Below are 20,364 nucleotides of genomic sequence, written 5' to 3'. Positions count from 1 at the left end.
GAAAAATCTAATACAAATACATAGCAAACCTATTATATACATCTGGTAAAATATGTAATATTTTTTTCTGTTTGCACAATGTAGACTGCATGAGTTTACTAGAGCCTTCCAATACTGGGAGGGCAGGGTATATGTTAAGTTTACTTTGCTGTTGATATGAAATATGTGATTCATAATGATTTAATGTATTTCTATGTTGAATGTTGTCAAATGCCGTTGCTGCTACCTTCATTCTATATAAAAACACAATCATCAATATTGTATTGCATAGCGGTAAACTGTCAATCTGTCTCTTCACGACTTTACCCCTCAATGTAGCTATCTGAATTCTCTGCTGTATTTCAAGCCTATTCCTCAGTGTGCATTTCTTCTGTTGTTTTACAGCAACACTTGGAACAAATGTTTACTGAACATAATTTATCCCTCCCCTCCCCTGTAATGAAACAAACCCGGTGCATTCCCAGGATATTCAACAGGGTTACAATCCTTTTGTTGTCGGAATAAAGCAAATTCCAATCACCCTGCTGACGATCAGTTCTGCATAAATTAGATGGCGTTGCAATAATGATGGCTGAGCTGAAGCAATTACTGCAAAGGCAGGGTGGCTGATGAGCCCCTCCTGTGAACAATGTGCTTTAAATGCAGTTCAGTTCTCTTCCTTTTCTGTGCTTGTAACTGACCTTCGATTAAAGAGGCCAGCGTTAGCTCAGAAATATCAGGGTGGTAATTCAAACTGAACCTGGAGAAACCCGTTTGTAATGCATCGTAAAATTTTTAGTATATTATACTGAAGCGCTGCTTAGTGAACTGATCCCAATGCAGCAATGAGCCATCAATGTGAGAGTGAGCAGCGTCTGCATGATGAGGAGACTGGGACTTCAATACAGCTTCGGAAGGAAAAGGGAAAATCGGTGCTTGCGTCTTTAAAAAAAAATAAAATAATAATAATAATAATAATACAAAAATGATGATACAAAAATTCCACCTACTGTTTTTTGCATTATGTGTCAATCGGATGCCAAAGGATTTAAAAAAAAAAAAAAAAAAAAAGCTGATTTATTTTTTTTAATTACTGGATCAATCACTTCTGTCCCTGTAGGATTATTGTGTGAATACCTCTTAGAAAGTGCAGGAGAATTGGCAGAGATGGGTTACATGTGCAGTATACCTCTCTTTCCAACATTTCTGTTGATTTTAACATGTGGGATTTCATTGTTTGTTATAAACATTGTTAACAAAGCACCTGTATGTATGTAACGGGAACCTCTGTCTACTCTGAGACCACTTTGAGATTGTTTGTTTTGTTTTTTTTATATAAATTTAGTTGTCGCCAATGTTTTTAGTTTTTTTTTTTTTTTTTTTTTTTTCTTTAAAACCCTGGTTTTCTCCCCAATTTGGAATGCCCAATTATTAATTTTTTTTAATCCCGGTTCACCGCTGCAAACTCCCAGGCTATAGGGCGCATCCTGCACTCCACGCAGAGCGCCTTTACTGGATGCGCCAACAAGACCATGTTTTATACATACTTAGAAACACCACCTTTTTTTCCCTGCCTGTTTCATGAATTGAGACCACCTGCATCCTTCAATTACACACAATCACCCTACAGTTGTTTGCTAGAAACTGGCTGAAATGTACTGTAAGCCCCTAAATTTTCAATGATTAAAAGGTGGGATACAACTTGATTAATTTACGAACTTATGAATTGACGCAGACTAAAGATCTTTAAGATAGACATGTATACCGCTAGCACCTTTAGATCAGCTGTCAGAAGCTTTCACCTTGCATTGTTCTTGAAAAGGGAAAACCCCGTCAGCACAATGCTTCAGAATCCTTCTAGAATCAACAAAGAGGACATGAGGTTTTCTGCTCTGCGGACTTCTAGTTACAGAATATCTATAGTCTCTGCTATTTAAACCTAATTAAAACAGTGAGGAATATAACGCCTGTTGTGCTGCTCTTGCTGCAAGTCATTTAACAATCCCAGTTCAGCTGGGAGTATGCCTCTGCTCTTACTACGCCTGCATGAAAATGAGCAGAATGTGTTGCTGTTTTTTGTTTTTGTTTAGATGTATGTAAACTTGGTACTGGTGAGATGTTTCTATTTTCTAACAAGTCTCGTAACTCAAGTGGCTTGCCTATTTTATAAAGTTTCAATGGACTGACCAAAGGTTCTGAGCATGCATCTCATGATCCAAGTTGTAAGATTAAGTAGCTTCCCAGTGTGTGGTTCTTTTTGCAAGTCCATAGGTTTTTATACGTATGTTCTTAAAGTCTGTTAAGGTCCTTTTCACCTGAATACAGGAGTTGCTCTTCAATTGCCATAGATGTATGTAACACAGGCTAGATCGTCCAAAGTGTCTTTTATTGAAGAGCTAGTGATCTGTCACGTTGGATCAAGTTGCCTTTTGTTTTGCTGGCAATACACTGCTTTCCACTAGATGGCGCTGGTGCTTTCTAATATAAGGCCACTTTGGGTTATCTACCCTACATAGCACAAGTCTATGGCAGGCAACTAGCACGGAGGAGCAGCTACTCTATTTTACAAGTATTTGAGTCATTGAAATATGAGCCACTGCGAATGGCTTTTAAACATCATAAGGACGACAGCTGACAAATCCCTGCTGGCTTGTGCTTGTGTGACCCTGTGATCAGGAGTACCAGGCCCAGCTGGAGGAGATGCAGGTTGTGATCAGGCAGTTGGAGGAGGACCTGTCTGCGGCTCGGAGACGCAGCGACCTGTACGAAGCGGAGCTGAAAGAGTCACGCCTGACCGCAGAGGAGCTCAAACGCAAAGCCTCCGAGTACCAACACAAGATGCAGAAGGTAGGCAGCGTGCAGCTGGAATCGCGAGATACGTGGACTGCCAGACCAAGGAGGGAATGCACTGTACATAAGAAAGAACCGGGAGAGGCTTGTAGTGCTGTCCTCTTTTGTAGCACCCCCATTGTTTCATAAATATTGATAAACTTGGGTTAAAATAAAGAAGCCATAGATCTACAGTTAGGTTGTACATCTCGAGTATTGTGGAGGTCATTTTTAAATTTGCTTTTCCACTGTTAATGAAGCCTCTTCCTTGCTCATATTTTGCTATACAGTATATAAAAGGCTTTCCGTGTTTCATAATGTTGGCAAGCAATCTCCTCACTCCGACTTCTCATGGAACAGTGTAGGCGGACTCTGCCTTCTGAAAGTTTGCTTCTCCTCTGCATCTACTCTGGAGGGGGTAGCGGCTCCAGTTTTGGATGCTATTCGTGTGTGTTGCAGCATGAGTGAGGAAAAGGCTGTACATGTGCAGAGATTCATATAAATGTGTTTTTCAGGCTAAGGAGCAGGGCAAGGCTGATGTGGAAGAACTCTACTCAAAACTAGAAAAGGTATTGCATGTTTTGGTATTGTTTTATTTTATTATAAGAGTTGTTTTGTTGCTGTCTGCGCTGCAAAGTGTGAGATGTTTAATTTACAGAACCACTAATTGGGGTGTAGGTGTAACATTTTTTATTTATTTTATTTTTTTGCTGTTTTAAGACCAATGCAGAACAGCAACTCAAAATCCAAGAGCTACAGGAGAAACTTGCCAAGGTATGAATTTTGATTCAAACAGAAGCTGAAGAACGGAAGTGTGCCTGTGCAGGTGTGACTCCCCTCTCTGTCCCGCAGGCTGTGAAGGCCAGCACTGAGGCTACCGAGCTCCTGCAGAATATCCGGCAGGCGAAGGAGCGCGTGGAGCAGGAGCTGGGGAGGCTGCAGAGCCGAGAGGACACCAGCGACAGCCTGAAGAAGAAGCTGCGTGACGCTGAGGTGCAGTGTGGCTACATCATGCACCATCATTTCAATTGCATCACAAGAAGATTTTGTGGGGCACGCTTTATAAATTAAATTCAATTGATTGAAAGAAAACGCAGAGCCCAGCTGGAAATGAAGTAGCTTAAACATGTTTTCTGTATTTTTGTTAGCTTTTTATTTGATGACAAATACCCTTTCAAGTTTGTTTTTTTTATTATTTTTATAAAAAATTAATTCAACAAATTAAATGAGATTTCTGGTATTGTCAGTACAGTTCTGTACATTGTATATTGAAACACTGTATTGTAATTTTTTCTGGGTGTTTGTTGATAGAGAATGCCTGTTTACAATACATGCAGAAATAATCTGATTATGCAAAGAAATGGATTTTACAAATACCCACTGTTCCCAGTTGGTTTTTGAGAATGGAGATTTAACCATACTGGTATTATACAGGGCTGAGAAACATTGGAGCTCAGCTAACTCCGAGATTATCGGCGCAGTACTGCCCACTTCACTTGGCAGGAGCCACTTCTCTGCTTGGCATTGAAGACACACTGCTTGTTCTTCTAAATCGTGTATTTATTCGTTGTGTAATTTTATTCATTTCTTGCAGCTGCGGACGACTTGTTACCTGCCGTGCAGCTTTTGCTAAGATAGTTTCATGCTTTCATCCCCTGCAGTTTCTAATAACGTGTCTCCAGCTAACTTTATCCCTTTTTTATTAGATTTTTTTTTTTCCTTTTGCTTTACACACAAGGAGGGTCGTAAATCCCTGGAGAACCAGGTGAAGAGGCTGGAGATGGTGGAACGCAGGGAGAATAAACTGAAGGAAGACATCCAGACCAAATCCCAGCAGATCCAACAGATGGCCGATAAGATCCTGGTAGGAGATAACGCTGTCTAACACAACCAGGATTACAGAACTCTGCTGTGATTCTGTGCTGTGCTGTCCTGTCTATTGTCTTCGCTGTCTGGAATCCGCACATCTGCATGCTCCGTCCAACTCCTTACAGTCCAAATAGGCCCACTGGTTAAAGAAAGTATTGCCGACAGTATCAGATTTGTAGTTGATTTGATGCAAACTGATGCTGAATGTTCTTGTTTTTTTTTTTTTTTTACGTATCCTGTAATTTGTTCACAAGCTGACAACGCTGGATTTCGTAGAAGTCTTTATCACATGTTTTTTTTTTTTTTTTTTCCCCCAGGAACTGGAAGACAATCTCCGGGAAACCCAGGCAACAGCTCAGCGCATGGAGGCTCACTTGGTGCAGAAGGAGAGGCTGTATGAGGACAAGATCAAGGTGAGAGTCCTGCCTGCAATCAAATGTGACTCTAGCAGCAGGGTACTGCATACTGTTAATTAAGGCTGTACAATGCATACTTTAAAACCTACCGATGTTCTCTGAATTAATATTACAGCAATTACACAGAATAAAAATTAAAATACACTGATTATTAATTATTATTGTTTTATGCATAAAATAAATGTGTGTCCAGTACGTATTGCCAGTCACGCAGTGTCTCTTTGGGTTGGCTTGTCCAGATGCTGGAGGCTCAGATGAAGGTGGACCTGGCTGATAAAGAGACGCTGGAGAGCAAGCGAGCCAGCCATGAGGAGGAGGCCAGGGAGAAGTGCAAACTCATCAGTGAGCAGAAAGCGGTACGGTACACTGTAACCTCCCCACGTGGAACCAGCCTCCTGTGAGCAGCCTTGTGGGCAAGTGCAGAGCAGAGTGCCCATTACCCACCCTGTGTGACATCATAGTAAGACTGCTGAAAGCACAAGCTCAAACTTACCTTGCAAGTTTTGATGCATTTTTGAAGTTGTGTATGAAGATTAAAACCTAAAACTCTTTTAGTAAAAGTTTTAGCAAGGTTTTTCAGTAAAAGTGAGCTTATTTGTATATGATCCTTGAGCCTGATTTAGTTTCTGTTATGCTATTTAAAGAGACATTATGCTTTGCAGTGCTATACTTCATGAAGTCTTGCATGGCTTTTCTATCCCCAGATTATAAACGCTATGGATTCAAAGATCAAGTCGCTGGAGCAGAGGATTGCAGAACTGTCTGAAGCTAATAAACTAGCAGCTAATAGCAGCATCTATACACAGAGGAACATGTAAGTGGGGATGGGGGCTACAGACTAGGGTGTGTCTTCCTATTCATTCATTACAGTACAGATGTTTATTAACCAGATTATTTGTCTGTTTGTTTGTGTTAGCTGTTAACAACTGATTACACCTTCCATTAGTCTGATTACTTGTATTTGCAAACGCAGTTATGAAACATCGTTTGTTTCGTCCCTCGGTCTGGTTTCAGGAAAGCACAGGAGGAGATGATCTCTGAGCTGAGGCAACAGAAGTTTTACTTGGAGACCCAGGCTGGTAAACTAGAGGCACAGAACGATAAACTGGAAGAACACCTTGAGAAAATGAGCCAGCATGAACAGATGAACAAAAACCATCTCCAGGAGCTTGAGACCAGACTCCGTGAGGTACACCTCCAGTCATTTTAACAAGAGGGCTCATCTGATACACAGTCAGTCATTTTACACTACCAGGGAATACACTACCCGGGTTTCGCCCTAGATTGCATGAACCCTTTTTTCAGGGTAATGTAATCTCTGGATAACCACGGATAAGTGGTGAATCCCCAGTGCTGTCAAATGCTCTAAAAACATCCAGCTGTGGCTTATCTTGGTGGGTAAAAGTTGATTAAATGAAGCTCCGAAGAGATGCAGTGGTTCACCTCGTACAGTTGTGTACATGTAGATAACAAGTCAAATGGGTTTGATGGTCTAAGTGGACAGTAGTTGCAGAGTTATGATTTGTATATGTTAGTGTAAGAAAAAGAGGGCATCAAGAAAAATGATGATATTAATGTAAAGTGTGACCCTCGTACGGTTTCTATCAGTCGTGCATGGTGTTTTATAACATCTGCGTCAGATCCTTAGAAGTGCCTCTATAAAAAACTGACATTTTTTAGTTTTGTTTGTGTGTTTTAATGTCTGCGTGTTTTATTTCTAGATTGGCTTGGAGCATGAGGAGCAGAAGCTGGAGTTAAAGAGGCAGGTAACTGAGCTGCAGCTGTCCCTGCAGGAGAGGGAGGCTCAGATCAGCAGCCTGCAGGCAGCCCGCAACGCCCTGGAGAGCCAGCTACAGCAGGCCAAGACTGAGCTGGAGGAGACGACAGCGGAGGCAGAGGAGGAGATCACAGCACTCAGGGTACCCAGCGCACTGTCCACGCACTTACACAGCACTCAGGATACCCAGCGCACTGTCCACGCGCTTACACAGCACTCGGGATACCCAGCGCACTGTCCACGCGCTTACACAGCACTCGGGATACCCAGCGCACTGTCCACTCGCTTACACAGCACTCGGGATACCCAGCGCACTGTCCACGCGCTTACACAGCACTCGGGATACCCAGCGCACTGTCCACTCGCTTACACAGCACTCGGGATACCCAGCGCACTGTCCACTCGCTTACACAGCACTCGGGATACCCAGCGCACTGTCCACACGCTTACACAGCACTCGGGATACCCAGCGCACTGTCCACTCGCTTATACAGCACTCGGGATACCCAGCGCACTGTCCACGCGCTTACACAGCACTCGGGATACCCAGCGCACTGTCCACTCGCTTATACAGCACTCGGGATACCCAGCGCACTGTCCACGCGCTTACACAGCACTCGGGATACCCAGCGTACTGTCCACTCGCTTACACAGCACTCAGGCTACTGTGAAACACTCTATGCGATTATATGTATGTAAAAATATTTTACAAATGGACATACCTTGCTTAATTGTAAATATTCCCAACATGAAAAGCATTCTTTCTTTTTAATCCTTCAGGCACATCGGAATGAGATCCAGCGCAAGTTTGACGCTCTCAGAGAAAGCTGCTCAGTAAGTATCTACTGATAGTCATGCATAGTGTGGAGGAGGTGGTGGGTGTGATGGGTGTGCAGTCTGCAGCTTGCAGTCCTGCCTCTGATAAGAGAGCACCTACTAGGTGTTAGAGCTGTAGGGTTACATTGGTGTGGGCTGCAGAGCTTAATGAAACACCTTTCCATCTGAGTTCTCTTCAGGGATCTAGCAGAAATGACTGTCGCAATCCTAAAGGCTGGTCATCATAATACTGGTGGGGAAACATACAAATACATTTGAGATGGTGATCTTTTCTGTGAACTAGGTAAAGAAACCAAGAACCTTTAAATGAGTGTTTCCCTCTTTCTACACGTGGCTGTGACCAGGATCCAGCACCTTATTAAACTGGCTCCTTAGCCAGGTAGCAGGTGGTCTTGTATTAGGCCAGCATGGCATCCCCTTTCTGCTCTTGGCTGGAGTGTGGAGTGCAGGTTTGAGATGTGAAACATGCATCGCTCTTGCCTTCCTCATTAGCTGGTAGAACTCGATGGGATACCGTCTGCACTACAAACCGCATATTGGATGTTTCCAGCCTGAGGGATATCTCAATGGAGGGGCGGACGATACTGTAACAGTAAAAGTTATGGCTTCTATTTGTCTTCTCCCTAAATGTCATATTATTTAGAACTGGACTGTTACTACACTGCTCCCCCTTTATAAGGCTGCCTTTTATATCGCTGATCCAATTATTGCAGCTTAGTCGTGGCTCCCATTTACCCCGTGATGCCATTCACTAGCACTTTCATAGTTACTAGTCCAAAGCGTACATGGTTTAGTAACTATGGCTCCTGACTACACCTTTGTAAACGTGGAGCGCTAGGTTTCATCTTGATAAAAGGGAATTGCATTAACACTATAGATTGAAAATGGTGGCGCGCTGATTATCCAAACCAAAAAAGCATGACGCAAGAGGAGTTGATGAAGTAACAACATATAATGAAGCATCACATTGTGTATCGCGGATGTTCTGTCAGCGCCTTTCTGCAGTGTGCAACTGATTTTGAATGTACTATTGCAGTTCGAATGCAGTCCCATAAACTGTGAAACCCATACGAGATAGTGGGACTGTGGCTGCCATTCGTTCTCCAGCAATGCATTTCATTTGATCTTACATTCTCGTTACACAGCACAGGCTCTCTCTTTAAACCATGACTCTGGACTACAGCATTATAACGAGGGAAGGCTTTCAATACATTTAATTAAGGAAGGTTTTAGGTTTGAGAGACAATTCATGCTGAGGTTTAAATCCACTGGTTACTTTAATACTTGGCTTGCAATCTAGGCTGGTAATTGTAATTTTCTGTTAGCTGAGAAAAAAAAAAAAATGAAAGAAGCAGATTAAGCCCCGAGGCTATTGTGCTGTTGAACTTGTGGATTGTGCAAACACTCTCACTGCAGCGCAGATGTGTGGGGGAGGAAGAGGAGGAGGAGGACTTAACCCTTCAGCGTCTGGCACCCTTAGACAGCTGTCTATCGGCACGCTAAAAGGTGTTGGGTTTTTCTAATGTTTTTCTGTTGTAAATGTTGTTAGGCTCTGTCTCTGTATTTCTTTACAGCTTGTGGAAACTTACTGATCAGGACACATTTCTTATTTGGGTCGGGTATATGGAGGTTGTTCGTGTTTTGTACTCTACCGATGTCTTGTAATCTCTTCAGTAATATTTATTAGCAGGATGTGTGTCAAATGCATGCTTTGTGAGTATATTAGAAGGACCGATAGAGTTCCAAGCTAATCAAGAAAAACTGTTATAAAAGAAAGAATTGTTGAAGAATGGTGTCGCCACAGGTTAGGTACAAAAGGGCTTTTTTTAAAGAAGCGTTCTGCGTTTATCCACACAATAAACTCACACAAATGAGCAGTAAGGTTTCCAGTGTGTTTTCCAATGCCTGATCTCACTTCCATCAAGTTGTCTTGTTTGCTCTCTCTCAGGTCATCACTGATCTGGAGGAGCAGTTGAATCAGCTGAGCCAGGAGAACGCAGATCTGAACAGGCAGAATTTCTACCTGTCCAAGCAGCTGGACGAGGCGACGGACGAGAGCGAGGAGAGGCTGGCGCTCAGTCAGGATGTGGACCGCCTCCGCAGGGAGGTGGCGGACAGAGAGATGCACCTCAACAACCAGAAACAGGTGAGCAAGCATGCCCTGGCCAGAGGGAGCAGCATGACAGAATAGCACGTTGCATCTGAAAACAGACACAGCAGCTTCATCAGTGGAGCCTTTTCAGATCCTGGCTGTTCCCTTTATAACTGCAGTGGGTGGTTGAGCATCAAGTCGTCTCCTGTTTTTAGTCATTTTAAAAGTTCTTCCTATTGAATTGATACAGATCTCTGCAGTCTTGTTTGTTATAAACTTTGTAAATTTGAATCTGGAAACGCCCCCCTGTTCAGATGTTCAGACCTGTTTAGAACGTATGCCCTCTCAGCAGCTTGATGAAATCCCAGGCATTCCCTACTTTTCCTGGGGGAGAGGGATCACCTGCTCCCAGCAGAGCAAGAGGCTTTCTCTTTTTATCCACCCATTACTGTTCTATTTGATATTCATTCCTCTCCAGAAGTACGGCCAAAAAAATGAAATTAATGTTACTGAACTTTTCAAAAACTTTTTACTTTATTAAGTTAGTACATTATTTTCCATAACCACTAATGCTGCCACAGGGGTCTGGGGACCTGAGTGTAAATAATGTGAGGCTGCCCTGGTAATAGAGAACATCTATTAATAAGACATTGCCTAGTTTAGAGCCTGTGGCTGATGCAGTACATCACCAGCTAGTTGGTTTCACTGTCATGATCAACCTGTATGATGTAGTTTCTGCAACCATAATGAATGCGTTGGCCAGGGGGAGAGAATAAAAATGGAATAAAGAACCTCTCTGTCAGGCTGCTCAGAGCACGAGGTCTAAGAGTACCTGTGAGTCACACACTCACATAACTACACAGAACCCTGCCATGTGTCACCGCACAGTGCAGCTGGCATATTGCTATATGGTAAGGTGCTACATGAAGATACCGAGACAGCTTCCATTGAACGTCTAGGAAGAATTTGATTTTCACCTTTACAAACATTTTGAACGTATTAAAAAGGCTCTGTGCATGGCTGCGAAACCGAAGATGAGCCAGCATCGCACACGCTAAATGCCCCTTCTGTATTAACCAGTATGCGACGCCAGAATCATTGCAAGAGTATGATCTTATCCAAAAGTATTTTAATATGCAGGGCGCTGTTTGTTGTGCATGATAGGCTACTTTTGTATGATGTGTAATAAGATAAAATGATCATTCATAAAGGACGATTTTGGCCCATACTGCATGGGGAGCAGTACATACATGGTTTGACTGCACATACCTTGTGAAATTAGCACATTCCCTAATTTAAAAGCTTTTTGGGGGGGGCAGTGTTTTTGATCGCGTGCCACTTTGTTTCCAGAACATCGAGACCCTGAAGACGACCTGCACCATGCTGGAGGAGCAGGTGCTGGACCTGGAGTCTCTGAACGATGAGCTGCTGGAGAAGGAGCGGCAGTGGGAGGCATGGAGAGGCACCCTGGAGGACGAGAAGTCCCAGTCCGAGAGGAGGACCAGGGAGATGCAGCGGCTGCTGGATAACGAGAAGCAGATCAGGTACAGAGAGAGGGATCCGGAGTCCACTGCGTCCCTGATGAGATCCCCAGATTAGAACACAGTTTCTTTTGATTTTAGTTTTTATATTTTATTTGAGTACAGTTTGCACCGTTTCTTTATTCTCAAGACAATGAAACAGCCAAAAAAAAATACGCTGTCAACCATGTTATGTAGTTTTTTAAATCTTCTAGTCTCTTAACTGAGTATCTGTGTTGCCCTGGCACTGCCTGTACCTCAGGGTATCTGACAGTGGGGTCGGTGAAGGAAGCTCCTTCTTAAACATCTGACCAATCTGCTTTCAGGCTCCGAGCTGACCAGCGCAGTACCGAGTCCCGCCAGGCGGTGGAGCTGGCTGTCAAAGAACACAAGGCTGAGACCATGGCCCTGCAGCAGGCTCTCAAAGAGCAGAAGCTCAAGGCAGAAAGCCTCTCTGACACGGTGAGGGACGCAGCACACTGCAACTGCCTCACCAGGGCTCGAGGACCATTGTGCAGTTTGGTAATTCATTGCAATTACAATGCAATTGTAGTTTACTGTGGCGTAATTGTAATTGAACACAAGAGCATTGTAATTGCAATTCTGCTGAATTGATAACTGACCATTTGTATAGCATTGCTGTATATAAGACTGCACCTATGCACTGTGTGTAACATAATGAATATGAAATAAATCAGCCTTGCACTGCACACTCACTTCGATTGGAACACTGAAGCTAACCTTTACATTTGACCTGCATATTGCTGACACTGGACAAACCCTCAGGGCAAGCAGGGTCTGCACTCTGTAGCTTATGATCTCATTACTGTGAAGCATGATAAATGCTGGCTGTTTTCACCATTGCATGAATATGATTCGTGCGTTCCCTAGTGCAGTTTTTCCTGGGGGGGTGGGAGGAAGCTCTGATTAGCACTGCAATGCTGTGAATGTTGATTTGAAGAGACATGCATCCAGCTGTATTCATCCCACTTTTTCCTCCCCCAGCTGAACGATCTGGAGAAAAAGCATGCCATGCTGGAGATGAACGCTCGCAGCCTGCAGCAGAAGCTGGAGACGGAGAGGGAACTCAAACAGAGGCTCATGGATGAGGTAGGGGACTCTTTTATATACAGGACATTGTTTTTTTTTTGTCATCAAATAAACTACAAAATGATATCGCTAAAGTCTACCGGAAACCATAACAGTAGTAGTTGACCCCGTTAGTCCATGCAGGTTGGGACCAATTTGAGCCCGAATTAGTGAAAAACAGGGATTAGCCAAAATTGAGCTTAGTGTTTGGAAATCCCTGAGCTATTAATCGAAAAATGCAACAATACAAATAAAATACTGTCCCAACAACGGTGAAAATATATACTGTACATAGTCAGCACTGTCTGACCTCGATCAGAGTCTTTACCTGTCGTAGCTGCTCTTATTCAAACTACCAGGCTAAGAATCTTAACCCTGCTTTCTGCTCGCTTGTCGCTGGTTTCAGTAACTCCAACACGGTGTTGTACGCTGGCTTGCACTATACTGCGCTCAATTGAATTGAATTAAATGATGACTGTCCACTTCCGGACAGATTTGATTTCCTCGTTAATAAAGTGTGCAAATACCCACTTCCGCACAGATCAGATGATTTCTGCACTATTGCACTTTGATAATGTGCTGTATTAAACCACATGGATTATTGAAACATGGATTAACGGGAGTCAGCTGTACAGTATTTCATGTTAGATTTCGAAATGTCATTTTATTCAGTTGTAAGTTAAGTATATGGAAAAACAACAAAGCAGTATGTAATTCAATATGTTAACAAGAAAGCAGTATGTAATTCAATATGTTAACAAGAAAGCAGTATGTAATTCAATATGTTAACAAGAAAGCAGTATGTAATTCAATATGTTAACATAACATTATTCAGCAAGTTTCATTTGTCTTTATGAATCAAAATGAGTTAATTCTATAGGGGCATGCTAAACTTTTGTCCAGAGCTGTTTTATATCCTCATTATTCTAATGTATTCAATTGGCTCCCTGCTCCATCCTCTGCCAGCAATCGAAGCTTCAGCAGCAGATGGACATGCAGAAGACGCACATTTTCCAGCTGACCCAGGGGCTCCAGGATGCTCTTGACCAGACTGACCTCCTGAAGAACGAGCGCAGTGACCTGGAGTACCAGCTGGAGAACATTCAGGTAACCAGCTTAGCATGGGGGGCGGGGGGACTAGATAGCAGAGCACCAGAGCCTGCGAGCCTCCCAGAACGTTTCAAATGTGTATTCTTCATTCTCAAGCTTTAGGGGGGAAAGAAATGATAGGTGGTGAGATGTGTAAATGAAATAAGACACTCTTAAATGAGGTAAGACATTTTAACTCCTGCCCATTTCCCATGCAGTTTTGAGTTTGATTTTTGAATTTTGTTAATTCATGGTTGGTCTGTGTTGACAGTGAGTTGTACATTGTGTGCTGTGCTTTACTGTGTAAGTAAAGGCTCTTCGCTGCTTTTAAATATCTGGTTTGCAAGAACTTAAGCAGCAAAGAACGCCAGCAATATAGCCAATTAGGGACATAACTGAGTGCCTGTCATTTTGGTATTGTTTGTGTTTTTATTGTCTGAGAAACTCGCTTGAATATTAACATCACCTACACTCACAGACGCAGCAAATTAGCCCTCCAGGAAATATGAATAGGCTATTAGGATAAAACACTTATAAATAATTTGAAATAGGAACACTGTAATTTAACAATCGAACAAGAGTTCAGCTTTTGCCAGTGTTTGTAATGCAGGTGTCAAATCACTTGGTAATCTCACAGAGACACTATTCGTTTTTTACCTGTTTTATAAGTTTTAAATGTAAGAGAGACCTGGTAATTTTTTTTTGTACCACCTGAATTCATTTTGTATTACAAAAGAAAAGCATTCTTTTTATTTTGTAGAATAATGTATTACCTGCCAATATCCTTGTTGAGAATGAATACTGTTAGCGGGTGAGAGGGGGTTTGAATTACTAAAGAGAAAAGCTGAGTTTCAGGCAAACATTTCAAGTCTTTGTCTTTGTCTTTGTCTGAAGCAGCAGTTTGCAGTGTGTTGTAGAACGTACTGTGCATTGGATAACCCTACGTTGTGTGCTATTACATGTTTGTGTCACAATGTGCATGCGTTACTGTTTGTAGGCGGTGTACTCCCACGACAAAGTCAAACTGGAAGGGACTATATCTCAGCAGACAAAACTAATTGATTTCCTGCAGGCAAAGGTGGACCAGCCAAGCAAGAAGAAAAAGGTGAGACCCATCACTATTTGCTTGGTTTCAACAGCGACTAGATTTTAAACTAAGAACAATAATAAATAAAGCCCCTGTTGTCTTGTATGGAAATATTGATGAACAGGTTACACATCCAGCCACACTGTAGTATAAGCTATTAAGTTTTATCTGTAAATAATATCAATGTAAGCAGATGCACATTTTAATGTATAAATATATTTTTTTAAATGACAAACCTCAAAAGGTTGTGTGCAGCGTTACACAGGCCATTCCCTTCTGTTATCAGGGAATCTTTGGTCGTCGTCGTGAGGAGCTGGGGATGCCCTCACAGAACAACGAGCTGAAGCTGGCCCTGGAGAAGGAGAGAGCTCGCTGCTCGGAGCTGGAGGAGGCACTGCAGAAAACACGCATTGAGCTGCGCTCTGTGAGAGAGGAAGGTAAAGAGAGACGCGCTGAACTGCGCTCTGAGAGAGGAAGGTAAAGAGACACGTGCTGAACTGCGTTCTGAGAGAGAGGAAGGTAAAGAGACACATGCTGAACTGCGCTCTGAGAGAGAGGAAGGTAAAGAGACACGCGCTGAACTGCGATCTGAGAGAGGAAGGTAAAGAGACATGCGCTGAACTGCGTTCTGAGAGAGGAAGGTAAAGAGATGCGCTGAACTGCGCTCTGAGAGAGGAAGGTAAAGAGACACGCGCTGAACTGCGCTCTGAGAGAGGAAGGTAAAGAGACGCGCTGAACTGCGTTCTGAGAGAGGAAGGTAAAGAGACACGTGCTGAACTGCGCTCTGAGAGAGGAAGGTAAAGAGACATGCGCTGAAATGCGCTCTGAGAGAGGAAGGTAAAAAGATATGTTTCATTCATTATATGCCAGAAAGGGGAAAAACGCTGTCTGTAAAATAAAACTTTCAAAGGCCAGTCAGAATGAAACCAAATATTATCGCGTATCCATGCTATTACAGGTTGTTTAAAAAAACATAATTTATTCTAATAGTAGCTGGGGGGGAGTTTAAGCCAAAGCACGGATACTTTCAGAGCTGTTCTTCATCCCGTTAGCAGCCCATGCCAAAGCCGTGGACCACGTGGCCCCCTCAACCCCAGCCACGGCCAGGCAGCAGATCATCATGTCTGCCATCGTCAAGTCCCCAGAGCACCAGCCCAATCCCGTCAGCCTGCTGGCCCCGCCTTCCAGTCACCGCAAGGAGTCCTCCACACCAGAGGGTGAGTGAGGATCTCTCCTGAAAACAGAACCCAGCACCAGCCTTCCTTCGCTTCAGAACCCTTTCCTACTATCCCGCTTGAATGGACTTCTGTAACTTCAAGAACAGAAGCTACTTGTGTTCCTTTCACATTGCAACCTTTCTTAATGTCTCTGAAGGTAGCAGTCTATAACTCTGTGTTGGTCCGCTGCTATTGGAGTCCTCTGATATTTGCTCGTGTGCTGGACGCTGTGTCCTGTTCAGAGGAAATATCAAGTTCTGTGTCTCAGAAGTCCCAGTTTCAGTGAGGCAGGGTGGCGTAGGCTGCATGTCTTAATTGGAGTTCTCCCTGCAAAGGGACTCTTGTCTGTCTCTTAAGAGCGGACCAACATGGTAAAAAAGGACAGCTGCCCTTCAGAGACATCTGATAAAGAAATAAATGTCATGAGCAGTACGTTTTACTGAAGTGTACGGGGAGCAGTGGAAATGCTGCTGAAGCTGATCAAGTGGCTGCACCTTGCAACTGTCCACAGTCCTGTCCATGGCATGCATGAAGCACTCTTTATTCCTGTATATGAATGTCTTGTGTGCATTTAAGAATGTGTTTCAAGTGCAGTGCGCATGCTGCTTGATTCCCAGCACTGGTGCACCCGTCCCTACCCGAGCAGCGATGCCTGTTGTCTTTGGGAAATATGCCTCAGAACTGTTTTTATCTGCTTTCTTTCAAACTCTACAGAGAGAAGGAGGGTCACGTTTGAAAGTAAGTCTATAGACCCTGATGGGAGGTGACTTTGTATTTATCAGTTAGTGAGAACAAATGGCTTTTAATAATGTTGTGTGTTCACACTGTCTGTGTCTGTACAGTTGGCTTTTGTCGTGTATTTCATTGGAAAATGTCCTCCACAGCGCCACAAAATAAAGACTAACCACTTCATTGGTTATGTACGCACTTTTTTAATTTCAAGGTAAGCTTCGAATGTAAGCTATATCAGTTGATGATAGTGATTATTATTAATTCTATTATTATTATTATTAGTAGTAGTAGTATCAGTATTGTTCTTTTTACTGATGGAAACACACATAGATATGATGCACAGTTAGTCCTGTATTGCACATGCTGTGCATGTAGCTCACTGGGACCTGCCGTACACTTCCACGATACTGAGACCTGATTGCCTGGGCTGTTGAAGGCTTTATCGTGTACAAGTCCTCCCGGCTGGCTATGTGATGAGACTGTGTTCTGCGGGCCATGCGTATCTTTTGCCACGGATATGTCTGTTACTGACCTACCCTCTTGCTGCTATTATTATTATTATTATTATTATTATTATTATTATTATTATTACTGGCTTTGTGTAGAGTTTGGACGACGGCTGAAGGAGAGAATGCACCATAACATCCCTCATCGCTTCAATCTGGGTCTGAACATGCGGGCTACAAAGTGCGCCGTCTGCCTCGATACTGTCCACTTCGGTCGCCAGGCTGCTACATGTGTAGGTGGGTCGTTGTGCCGTATACTAACTGCTCAATAGCATCCAGCAGATACTGCGTGGGACAGTATGTGATGGCAGGCCACCCATACACATCACTGCCACATGCTGAACCATGTCGTATCTCTTATTGCATTTAATACATAACTCCAAAGCAGCTCAACTGACTCTTAAGGATGTGGAAAGCTGATTTTATGCAATGGTCACCAGTTGGAATATGTTATCATACATAAGGGGGAAAATGTAAGACTTGCATTTCTATTGCATTCCAGTACGAGCCAATCCAGGTTTTACTGTGAGCCTTCATTGGAAGTTACCTGTGCAAAACATGCATGCTGTGTCCAATTAAAATAAGCTCACACTAAAAGCTGGAGTGGCACAAACTGCTTTGCATGGGAGTCTTAAATTACACTGCAGATACTGCATGATTAATGGTCAATTCATAACTGATGGCGTGCTCATTAACTCTAGAGGCTGATTTGGTTCAGATTGGTTATAACCATCAAGTGGGCTGCTCTGCTTCTTAAGGTACCTCGCCTTTGAAGGACTTGTATCTACTAGCGTTATTTATGAATTAGCTGTGTCATTTTAATAATGTATAAAGTATAATTTGTACCATATTAAAGGAAAATAATCTGAGTAAAATAAACTTGCTATCACCCTATCTTTACAGTAGAAATAGGGTCATTTCTGCATTTTTTCTTTGCATATCTTTTTGACAGTTCTTGCTAAATTATTTTATACTTACATGGCAATTTTTATTGGGCGTTTGTTCGTGTACTCGTCCCAGCACTTGCTATCTGCTATGTGTTTCATTTCACGAGTGCCCTCTCTCTCTCCGTGCAGAATGCAATGCCATGTGCCATCCCAAATGCGCACCTTGCCTGCCAGCCACTTGCGGTCTGCCTGCTGAATACGCCTCCCACTTCACTGAAGCTTTCTGTCGGGACAAAATGAACTCCCCGGGGCTGCAGCTGAAGGACCCGGCCAGTCACGTGAGGCTGGAGGGCTGGATGAAGCTGCCGCGGTAAGTCCCCTCGCTCCCACTCTGCTTGAAATACTGGAGCAATGAACACGACAGCGCCTGTGTGCAGGGTACGTGTTGGCCTGCCTCAACTCATTTTGTATGATGGAGTTCATGCTAGAATAGAAACAATAATGGGAATTAATGAAGTCATCTGGCTTTATTCATGCTGCCTTTCGTTATGTCAACTGGATTACTTTTACGGCACGCTTATTAAAACTCTGGTGCTTCAGGAGTATATGGGGTGAAGTACAATAACGTGTGCCTGTTTTATTCTGCTATAGCTCAGTGAATAGTTCAGCTTGTATCAAGGCACTGGCTCATTTCTAGTCTCATGGCTTTATTTCCCCTTGTGTATTCAGGAATGGGAAGCGTGGACAGCTGGACTGGGACAGGAAGTATGTCATACTGGAGGGAACCAAAGTGATGATCTACGACAGTGAACCCAGGGAAGGTGAGTGATTTTGATTTTAGATTACATTTTTTTCTCGTGACTTTTTCCAGTAATTAACCTTCCCGCTCTGCTTCTAAGAAAAGAAATCGTATAACCTTATAACATGAGTTTGACAACATTAACCGCACTTCATCTCTGCAGTGGTGTGTGTGTGGGGGGGGGGGGGGGGTGGAGGAGAGGGAGAGATTTCCATGGTGTTCGGTTATGCACGGTTTCCAAGAGCTGGTCCCACATCCGTGAAGGTACTTCTTATAAGAAAGCCACAGTATCAGCTTGGGATCCTGAGTCTATGTTGTCAAAACCCCCGTTTCTGTATTGTTTTTGATGCCAGTGTTCTTCTTCTGCTTGCTTAGCAAAACCAGGAGAAGTCAATTGGGCTGTTCCACTAGAAAGGTACTGTATGGGGTTTGTATTTCAGACGTTGGTGAAATCAGACCTGTTCATTTCAAACCCTGTGCACGAGCGGCAGAGTCTCCTGGTTCATTTAAAGAACATCACAAAACTGCTTTGCTGTTTAAAACTGGCCTCCTCATCTCTAAGATTTGACCTAGGGTTGGGCAAAGGGCTCTTGTTCTGCATTCCCTTCGTGGTGCGGTTGGAGTCTTGATTAGCAAGTAAAGAAACCAGGTAAATGCACGATGGGATAAGGTGCATTCGCTCCATAATGTGATCATTTCCAAACTTAGAATGGAGTGGAGTTCTAGTCTCGGAGTTGATTGATCACATGATTTAGCAAAGGCAGCGCGTTCCCTTGTGCAATCAGCAAGGTTCCTGCCCCTCAATAACGAATGGTAAAGATGACTCTTTTTGCCCAGTCTTCTTTGAGCTGGTAGGGAGGTTGGGAGCCCTACTGTTCATGCTGTTCAATGAAATGTCTTGGCAGAGGGGTTGAGGCCAGTGGAAGAATTTGAGCTGTGCCTCCCGGATGGGGATGTGACTGTGCATGGAGCTGTGGGAGCATCTGAGTTGCCAAACACTGCCAAGACAGGTACGAATTCCTCAGCATGCATGCATGCAAGCATGTGTGTGTGCGCTTGTGGGCATGTGTGGCTGCTCCATGGTCGTCTTACAGTGGTGGATGAACAGGATCAAGTGAGGTATTACTCATTTCAGTTCTGTAGAAAATAACAAATAAGTCGCGGGTACAGAAAGTGAAACATGGACTGAAAATGAAGTGCTTTGTGTCTATATAAATATAGAGTCCTGTTTAAAGCTCAATTTCAATGCTACAGTAGAGAGATGTATGCAAGACCAGCATTCAGCGTTGTTCTGCGTGCGTGTGCGTGTGTGTGTGTTAGTGTGCTGTAGCCCATCCTGCTTGTCCTTCCTTCACTTGTTGTCCTCTTTTGTCAGATATTCCCTATATCCTGAAGCTGGAGTCCCATCCCCACACCACATGCTGGCCCGGACGCTCCCTGTATTTCCTGGCTCCCAGCTTCCCAGACAAGCAGCGCTGGGTAGCTGTGTTGGAGTCCATGGTGTCCGGAGGTCGCACCAAGCGGGAGAAGGCTGAGGCTGATGCTGTAAGTAAAGGGAAACACGATCACTGTGCTGGCCTTAGAAAAGGTGTGGCCATCTCTCTAAGGTTGCAATGGCTTTTTGTTTCAAGGAATTGGG

At 43.5% G+C, this 20,364-nt stretch overlaps 1 protein-coding gene across 8 annotated transcripts in view; it reads left to right on the top strand.

Moving 5' to 3' along the window:
• The window catches only part of LOC121299813 (citron Rho-interacting kinase-like), a 47,322-nt gene that overhangs the window by 17,834 nt on the left and 9,124 nt on the right, over positions 1–20,364 (top strand). For 3 of the 8 annotated variants that reach the window (XM_041227909.1, XM_041227912.1, XM_041227908.1), the window contains exons 14-38: positions 2,656–2,826; positions 3,324–3,377; positions 3,529–3,582; positions 3,661–3,801; positions 4,547–4,672; positions 4,995–5,090; positions 5,333–5,449; positions 5,798–5,907; positions 6,108–6,282; positions 6,815–7,012; positions 7,651–7,704; positions 9,656–9,853; positions 11,150–11,343; positions 11,646–11,781; positions 12,325–12,429; positions 13,375–13,515; positions 14,495–14,602; positions 14,871–15,021; positions 15,637–15,801; positions 16,516–16,539; positions 17,139–17,276; positions 18,116–18,296; positions 18,656–18,747; positions 19,631–19,735; positions 20,101–20,270. In XM_041227909.1, the coding sequence (XP_041083843.1) occupies positions 2,656–2,826; positions 3,324–3,377; positions 3,529–3,582; positions 3,661–3,801; positions 4,547–4,672; positions 4,995–5,090; positions 5,333–5,449; positions 5,798–5,907; positions 6,108–6,282; positions 6,815–7,012; positions 7,651–7,704; positions 9,656–9,853; positions 11,150–11,343; positions 11,646–11,781; positions 12,325–12,429; positions 13,375–13,515; positions 14,495–14,602; positions 14,871–15,021; positions 15,637–15,801; positions 16,516–16,539; positions 17,139–17,276; positions 18,116–18,296; positions 18,656–18,747; positions 19,631–19,735; positions 20,101–20,270 (3,204 nt within the window). The remainder of the gene's footprint in view (positions 1–2,655; positions 2,827–3,323; positions 3,378–3,528; positions 3,583–3,660; positions 3,802–4,546; positions 4,673–4,994; positions 5,091–5,332; positions 5,450–5,797; positions 5,908–6,107; positions 6,283–6,814; positions 7,013–7,650; positions 7,705–9,655; positions 9,854–11,149; positions 11,344–11,645; positions 11,782–12,324; positions 12,430–13,374; positions 13,516–14,494; positions 14,603–14,870; positions 15,022–15,636; positions 15,802–16,515; positions 16,540–17,138; positions 17,277–18,115; positions 18,297–18,655; positions 18,748–19,630; positions 19,736–20,100; positions 20,271–20,364) is intronic. The other 5 variants (XM_041227915.1, XM_041227914.1, XM_041227911.1 and 2 more) reach the window with 3 other exon arrangements.

This window comes from Polyodon spathula, chromosome 25, assembly GCF_017654505.1.
Source record: "Polyodon spathula isolate WHYD16114869_AA chromosome 25, ASM1765450v1, whole genome shotgun sequence".
Classification (NCBI taxonomy): domain Eukaryota; kingdom Metazoa; phylum Chordata; class Actinopteri; order Acipenseriformes; family Polyodontidae; genus Polyodon; species Polyodon spathula.
This window is presented reverse-complemented; position numbering and strand designations above follow the sequence as displayed.